The sequence below is a fragment of the Electrophorus electricus genome, chromosome 21 (assembly GCF_013358815.1).
Source record: "Electrophorus electricus isolate fEleEle1 chromosome 21, fEleEle1.pri, whole genome shotgun sequence".
NCBI classification, from domain to species: domain Eukaryota; kingdom Metazoa; phylum Chordata; class Actinopteri; order Gymnotiformes; family Gymnotidae; genus Electrophorus; species Electrophorus electricus.
Window position 1 is genome coordinate 14,691,336 of NC_049555.1, and position 7,724 is coordinate 14,699,059.

A 7,724-nucleotide genomic window follows, 5' to 3' on the forward strand; every position below is an offset into this window, starting at 1 on the left:
ACCAACTAGCAGCTTTGTCCACCTGAACAAAATATCACGCCTCAGGTTCAGAGCTGGAAGGAGGGAATCTGGCGTCTCGCCGCCATTTCTTCGCACCAAGTCTTCTACCAATCTCACCCTGTCAGACAGGGTGGAAAGATCCAAAAGGAAGTGCTGTCCAAAGACAGTCCTATCGCTTTGCAGAACAAATAACCAAAACAATGCTCTCTCATTCAGACCGACAGGCTCAGCAGTCCTGGATTTTACCTTGGTGTCCCAAATATGAATATTAGGCTTTTTTGTTGATTCTTCGTCTGCCAAATATGCGCGATCCCATCAGAGAGAAGAGCACTGGGTGGTAAGGAACCGGATCAGATGGGAACGTACTCAGCTGTGTTCAGTACACATGTACCAGAGTGAGAAGAAGAGAAGATTTATGCCAAACTACAACAAGAAGTGGAGAAAGAAAACCAGTGTGCAACATTCAATCAGACATTTGCTATAATGAAACAGATGTAAATAGACACATATTATCCTCTGTTGTGAACAAATTGCAATCCACCATACTTTTATGTATGTATTTATTACAATTTTTCCTGCCAAAATGTTGATATTTTGTAATCCTGCAAGGGTGAGAGTCGAGGTTTAACGCGGAACTGCACAGTAAGACGTCACAAGGCCAATGGTGGAGGAGCAAACGTTTAACTAATAATCAGACTGGATTCCTGCTGAGGTTTCCCAGAGCAGACAGATCCGATGGGTTTGCAGCCTGATCCCTTGGACTCTGTCCACTTATATGCTGCTTTCAAATTTTACCTACCTGAAAAATCAAAATTAGCTTTCACCACGAGGTGCAACATAGTATTTTGAGTAATTTCAGAAGACAAATGAGAAAAAATACACTCAAGACTTTTCACTGACAAAACGTGACCAGCTCGCTGCCCAGTGGAACAGATCAAGTGTTTTTAGCCAGTGATTCATCCGCCACTAATCCACGAAAAATGTCACATTCTGAGGAAAAATGGTTTGGCCTGAAGGGTCAATGATATTCAAATAAACTCTTGATCTTCAATGGCTTCCAGTAGACGGAGTGTGTATGCTGGAGGTGCCGTGTGCGTGACGTGTCCTTCAAATGCAGGTAATGGCAAACAGAGGGCCAAACGTAGCCAATCACAGCACACGGCCCTGTGGGGGGGACTGTCCTCTCTGACACCGTAGCAGGTCACTCCATCTTTCTCAAGCATTTCTCTCTTTCTTCCTCTAGCTCTCTCAATATTTCTCCCTCTCTCTCCCTCTATCTCGATCTCTGTCACTCTTTTCCTATTTTCTCCTCATGCTCTTGGTCTAACTACCTTTCCATTCTCTCTCTGTATCTTTATTTCTTCCTGTCCTCTCCCTACCACCCACCTTTCTTTTTGATTTTTTCCTCCTCACCTGTTCCTCTCTCTCTCTCCCTCCCTCTCTCTCTCTCTCTCTCTCCCTCTCTCCCTCTCGCTCTCTCTCTCTCTCTCTCTCACTCTCTCCTTCTCTCTCTCTCTCTCTCCCTCTCTCTCTCTGTCTCTCTGTCCCTCTCTGTCTGTCTCTCTCTCTCCCTCTCTCTCTCTCTCTCTCTCTCTCCCTCTCTCCTTCTCTCTCTCTCTCTCTCTCTCTCACTCCCTCTCTCTCTCTCTCTCTCTCCCTCTCTCCCTCTCTCCTTCTCTCTCTCTCTCTCCCTCTCTCTCTCTGTCTCTCTGTCCCTCTCTGTCTCTCTCTCTCTCTCCCTCTCTCTCTCTGTCTCTCTGTCCCTCTCTGTCTCTCTCTCTCTCTCTCTCTCTCTCTCCCTCTCTCTCCCTCTCTCTCTCTCTCTCTCCCTCTCTCTCTCTCTCTCCCTCTCTCCTTCTCTCGCTCTCTCTCCCTCTCTCTCTGTCTCTCTGTCCCTCTCTCTCTCCCTCTCTCTCTGTCTGTCTCTCTCTTTCCCTCTCTCTTTCCCTCTCTCTCCCTCTCTCTTGCTCTCTCTCTACCTGCTGCCAAACCCTTTTCTACATGTATGCTAACTGTTCCCCGCGACTGGCAGCTGGAGCTCACGGAGCGCTCAGTCCCCGACGAGACAGCGGCTCTATGTATAATTAAACATCTCATTGCTGCTCAGAAAAGGCCAGAGGAAGGAACGAGTGTAATCTTGGCCTGAGGATCCTCGATAATCAACACACAAACGCATGGCCTGCCGGAGCACGGCTGAGGGGAGAAAAAGCCATGCTGATTTGTATGACCCATTTGAATCGTGCACACCTCCCACTCCTAGCTTGATTCATTTTTTAATTAGGGAGACAGAGTGAGAGAGGAAATTGTCACTGCAGATCTCAGATGATGAAGTAAGAGTGAGACACACACACACACACACACACGTATATAAAGAAGGGGGTGTTGAAGCAGACGGGTCTGCTATCTCTCTGCAGCATGGTATTTATCTCAGCTCTGCATGCGATGCTCTGCAGCACTTTTTCCCTCGCAGGAGAATAAACAACAGAGACACAAACATGCGTCTTAATCAGCGGAGGAGCAGGGAGGTGCATGGAGGCGCAGGGAGGCGCATGGAGGCGCAGGGAGACGCACAAGGCAGCAGCAGCCGCTGGCAGTCACTCGCTCCTCGCGATCGGCTGTGTTTGTCCTGAAGCCTCGGATTCTACTGTCTGATGTTCCCAGGGGATCCGCGTTTTCCAGCACAAACCCCTCTGAAAGCGCAGAGTGCCATAAACACAGAGAACTGCCTCGTTACCCAGCGAGCTTGCAGAGGACCACGTAGCTGAGTGGCATCTGGCTAATTCACCTCCATAGCTCCGAGTACAGTGCAAGGAGACACTTATTGTGTTTGTTTGTTTGTTTCTGCTGATTAAATGCTGTAACATGATCCAGAAATGCCTGTTTAATAGCAGCTCTTATAAAAAAACAAAAACCTGACAGCGCGTTTAAGGACAATTTTCAATAACCGTGTTAATGCTGGGGTAAAGGATCAGATTCACAAGCTTGTGTGGCAGGACAGGTCAAGTAGAAAAGTGAAGGAACCAAATGTGTGTGTGTAATTAGCTCAGCTCTCACCAGGATTTTGACATAGAGAGGAGAGGAGAGTGGAGGGGAGGAGAGGAGAGGAGAGGGGAGGAGAGGAGAGGGGAGGAGAGGAGAGGAGAGGAGAGGAGAGGGGAGGTGAGGAAGAGAGGATGGACGAGATTTGTCTGCTTCGCTAGCAGTGAGGGACACCCCTCAATCAAACAGTCCAACAGTGGATAAACAATCCACCTGCAAATCAGACTCACTCTAAAAGGCAACATATCCCACTGCTGGTGACGGACACACCACATGAATTCATCCACAAACTTATATATATAATTTGGCTTGATATTATGTTAAAATGCACAGCTACTAAAAACTCCATCAGCTGCAGGGATCTTAAGGAGAGAAAAATCCATGGCAGAGCTGCAGGAGGGACAGGAGGCGCCGCAGGAGAGGTGGGGGTGGAGGTGGCTACATCTCCCTCAGGTTCACGCTTGTAGTGATCTGTAAACAAAGAGCTTTGGTCTAGTCTGGAAGATCCCTGCTAGACCTTAAAAGCCTCCCATCAGGCCCTGCGCCAAGCCAAGACTCTTACCCGCATCGATACGCATGGCCCTCATCCGCTCCACCTGGCACATACCAACAGTAGCCCTTTATTCAAAGAACCCAAAACACAATCAACTCATCTGCTTCAAAACACACTGAGGGTGTTGGGATTTTTTTTGGTCATCCCTACAGATATCATGGTACATCGCTAGCTTTCGTTATCATTGCTAACTGCCTTGTCTCGGGGTTAAATAAGGTCACAGAGATGTTTTGCTGTTCTGGTTTCAGAGTCGGTTGTACCTGACTCCTCTGTAGCCACTGCAACTCAGCCCGTAAAATGACAGAAGCATTCAGACAGCAGAATTAATGTTTCCATACGATAAGCAAGCTTAATACCCAACTGACAATTAGAGAACTTACCCTGCCAACAAGAATTGGATCGGGTCCAGAGAACTCCTCCAGCACAAACATTTGATTCCAAACCCATCCTCTTTTGGCACGAATGAGAATTCTTTGTCCTTCCAGTAGCCTGGATCTCAGGGCTGCATCCGAGGTGCTTTGTAAACTCATTGACTGATTGTTGAACGGAACTGTGGAGAAACACGGCACACAGGTAATCCACACCAGCAAGATCCGAGTCCACGCATCACGCTGCATCTCCTTTCGCTGCACACGCATCCTTCCCATGCCTTTTCTCCTTCTCCGTCTGTTCCCTTTCTGAGGCTGGTGTCTCTCCCGGCTGGCAGACTACGGAGTTGTTATGCTTTTGTTCTCCGTATGGAAAAGCTCAGGTTCATGGTGGGCCCGGCCTCACGGAAGCACTGGGATCGGTCTGGTCACGGAAGATCAGAGATCAGCCTCCAGACCGGGAAGTGAGGAGGAACGCAAAGCAAGGCCGCCTCCATTGAGCGGCACATCAGCACGGAAAACCTGCGGAGGAAAGACAGAAGGAGAGGGAGCAGTTAAACCATGAAGGAACATTTGGACAACATGCGGAGGTCAACAGGTTGTGAATATCTTTGAATTTGAGATACGCGTCTCTGGAAGGAGGCTGGTTGTGTGTACAGCTCATTTGCACAATGGGTGAAATGTATATAGACGCTTCAAAATAACACAGTCTGTTATGTGGCAGAAATAAATAAAAGCATAAATAAAGAATCAAGATGTTTCTGTCTCAGCCCTGGTATGGCGCTGGAGATCCAGGTCCCTGATCAGAACATGCAGAAGATTACCAGACACCACTATGGAATCATTACATATGCTTCATTACCCATGTTGTAAGAATTCACTTGACCCAAAGAGGGAAAAAAATCTGGGATTTGAGATTTTAGTTAATTATTTAATACAACAACAACGATGACAACAACAACAATAATAATAACAATATTATTATTATTATTATTATTATTATTATTATTATTATTATTATTATTTATATGGGCTTTTTTAAATAATGAGGCTTCTTAAATATCATTATTATTGTCATATAAAGATCAGCTTCTTCGCACTAACAAACTCTACGGGTCCTAAAATGTCTCGGGCTTGAGGAAATTTAGCTCGCAGCCCAAAACCCTGTTTTAACTGTTGAACACGATCTGCACGTGATGGTTCAAATTCCTCTGAGCATTAATAAAAGGAGACTAAAGAAGTCTAGGAAAGATTTTATGGCTCACATGACACGTAGTACTCTGGTAGTCTTTAATCAAGTACCTTTTATTTTGTGCGTCTTGAAATATGCAACTTATTCTTGTTAGAAGAAATAATTAAAAACGAATCATTAACAGCAGGCATCAGTCTCTGTAATTTATCGCACAATTCTTTCCCAATAAACATCCAAACGATGTCGCACTTTCGGCGTTATAAACGGAGTTATTTGATTGTGTGGTACCGCGAGACCACGGCAAGTTCTTCCCAGTTGACGTGTATACGCGTATAGACATGAATACGCGCTTCAGTAGACGTCCGGGACGGAGAGCGCTACGCTGGGGTCTGCGCAGCAACAACGTATTTCATTAAAAAAGAAACAAAAAGAAAATAAAAAAATGAAAGGTTATGTTTGAGAGAAACTGATTAAATGCTAAAGTCGAATACATCTGTAAGAGCCCTAAACTTATAATCATATATATATAAATGCAATGCATGTAAAAGTGCAGTCACAGCACACTAACCCCCCTCCTCACCCCCCCACACAACATTCTAATCATGCCTAAATGCATAACAGTATGTAATTCGCACACTGATTTGGGTAGAAAGCACAGGCTTGTGTCGTGCAGACAGAGCCAGAAGGCGTCGCGGCGCGCCGGTATATTTCAGCACCACGGCGGAGGGACAGCTCCCAGCCCTGGCAGTCGCGCAGAAACGGTTTGAGCGAGCGTGGCGTTGCCTGCTGAACGAGAGCACACACGTGCACGCTTCACCAGCACATCTCTACTCTACCGGGATGTTGGCGAAGTTAAACCGAGGTACTCGCGAGTTCGGGACTGAAGGACAGGCGGCTCAGGAACGAAGTGGGGAGGACGGAGTTTACTGCCTGGTGCACGCAGCGCAGCGGTTCGTGTTCTCAGTCTGTCTCACACGCAGATCCGTCACACCGGGGCTCGCGGCCATGCTCCGGTCCCTCCGCGCGTCTGAAGCGAGCGAGCCGCTCTTTGCATGACCCGCGCACGCACCTGTAACGCCAGGCTTCTGGCGGTACTTACTGTGTCCACTCTTCAGGGCTTCACCGTCTCACGCGCAGCACCAACAGGACGTGACTTGACTCAGACACGAGGCAGCATCGCCGCTTCTTCACTGAGCAGCTCGTGTAGCGGTGGAAGGAAGTTTGGTGGGCAGCGATCGGAAAATCACAGGAATAATAACAACGGCGATGAAAGTGTACGCGCGTAGGTTCCTCGCGCGGGAGCTCCGGAAGCCTGCACGCTGAATGCGGGAGTGAGGAGAAATGCACGAGAGCTGTTTGGAGGGAAGAGCCTCCCCCTTTACCGCGCGCTCAGTACGCTGATGAAGAGGCAGGTCCAGTCTGGGAAATGAATGCACGAGCTTCTACCCTGGGAATACACAACTTTTAAAGATGTGCGTTCTCTCTCTCTTTCTCTCTCTCTCTCTCTCTCTCTCTCTCTCTCTCTCTCTCTCTCGCACAAGCAGGCACGCGCGCGCACAAAACCCCACGTTAATGTGTCATGAGATGTCACGTATGTGACGGTTTCTGTAATGTTCGCTTGTTTCATTCATTTTTGTCGCAGGATTCGGTTTTAACGACATTGTCCAATACAGGAAGGGAGACTGAGACTGTGTCGTACGATTAAGTCATTTTCATATTGCAGGTAATTTTTTTTACAATTAAAATAGCTGCGACTCTTTGGCCGGCGAGCTACACGAGAGTGTATGTGACGGCCGATACGACGGAAATAACGCTCATGATCTCAGATCAGCTGCGTAACGAACGAGGATCGAAATTAGTTAACCCGCGCGCGTCCTAAGAGTCTTTTTAGACGCCTTTATGACTTCACAGTTCAGACTGGTACCACACACACACACACACACGCACACACACACACACACACACACACACACACACACCTAGAGAGAGAGAGAGAGAGAGAGACTGCAGAAACAGTACATTTTTATTAAAAGACCTGTGGATTTTTCTTTGAATTTTAATTTGTGAAAAAAGAAAAACCTTTCAGCACCGTAAATATTGTAGTGTTCAGTAGTGTGCAGTAGAACTCGTTCCCAGCCCTTTACTGGGGTACGTTAGTCCTGCTTTGGCAGGCGAGACCTCATCCAGCGCCCTCTAGTGGTCAAAATCACAACAGAGCAAGAGACTGGAAGCGTTCCACCTCCGTGGGTCTGCTAACCCCCCAGGGAGCGAACTATTAGACTGAGAGGATGCGCAGGTTCAATAAACTCTTTGGCAAGAGTTTTTCAATTGTGCGATCTTTTTTTTTAATATGAAAAATCAATGCAGCGCGGAGTGTATTCGTGTCCTGTGGCTGTAGCATCGATGACACGGGAGCTCTCTGCCTACACAGCCCAGTCTCAGTCATGCAGGCAGGACGCACTTTATCCGCATAATTATTTTGGCACAGAGGGTGAGGGTGGCGATGATAATGATGATGATGTTGATGACCAGAGCAGCAGCAGCAACAAACAAGAACAACAACAATAAATAT

General features: G+C 47.3%; 1 protein-coding gene across 2 annotated transcripts in view; it reads right to left on the reverse strand.

Moving 5' to 3' along the window:
* Positions 1-6,596, reverse strand: part of cdh8 (cadherin 8) — a 77,243-nt gene extending 70,647 nt beyond the window's left edge. For both annotated transcript variants that reach the window (XM_027024386.2, XM_027024385.2), the window contains exons 1-2: positions 6,252-6,596; positions 3,973-4,482 (exon numbers count right to left, since the gene is read on the reverse strand). In XM_027024386.2, the coding sequence (XP_026880187.2) occupies positions 3,973-4,239 (267 nt within the window). In that variant the 5' untranslated portion in view covers positions 4,240-4,482; positions 6,252-6,596. The remainder of the gene's footprint in view (positions 1-3,972; positions 4,483-6,251) is intronic.
* Between the last annotated feature and the right edge of the window lie 1,128 nt (positions 6,597-7,724).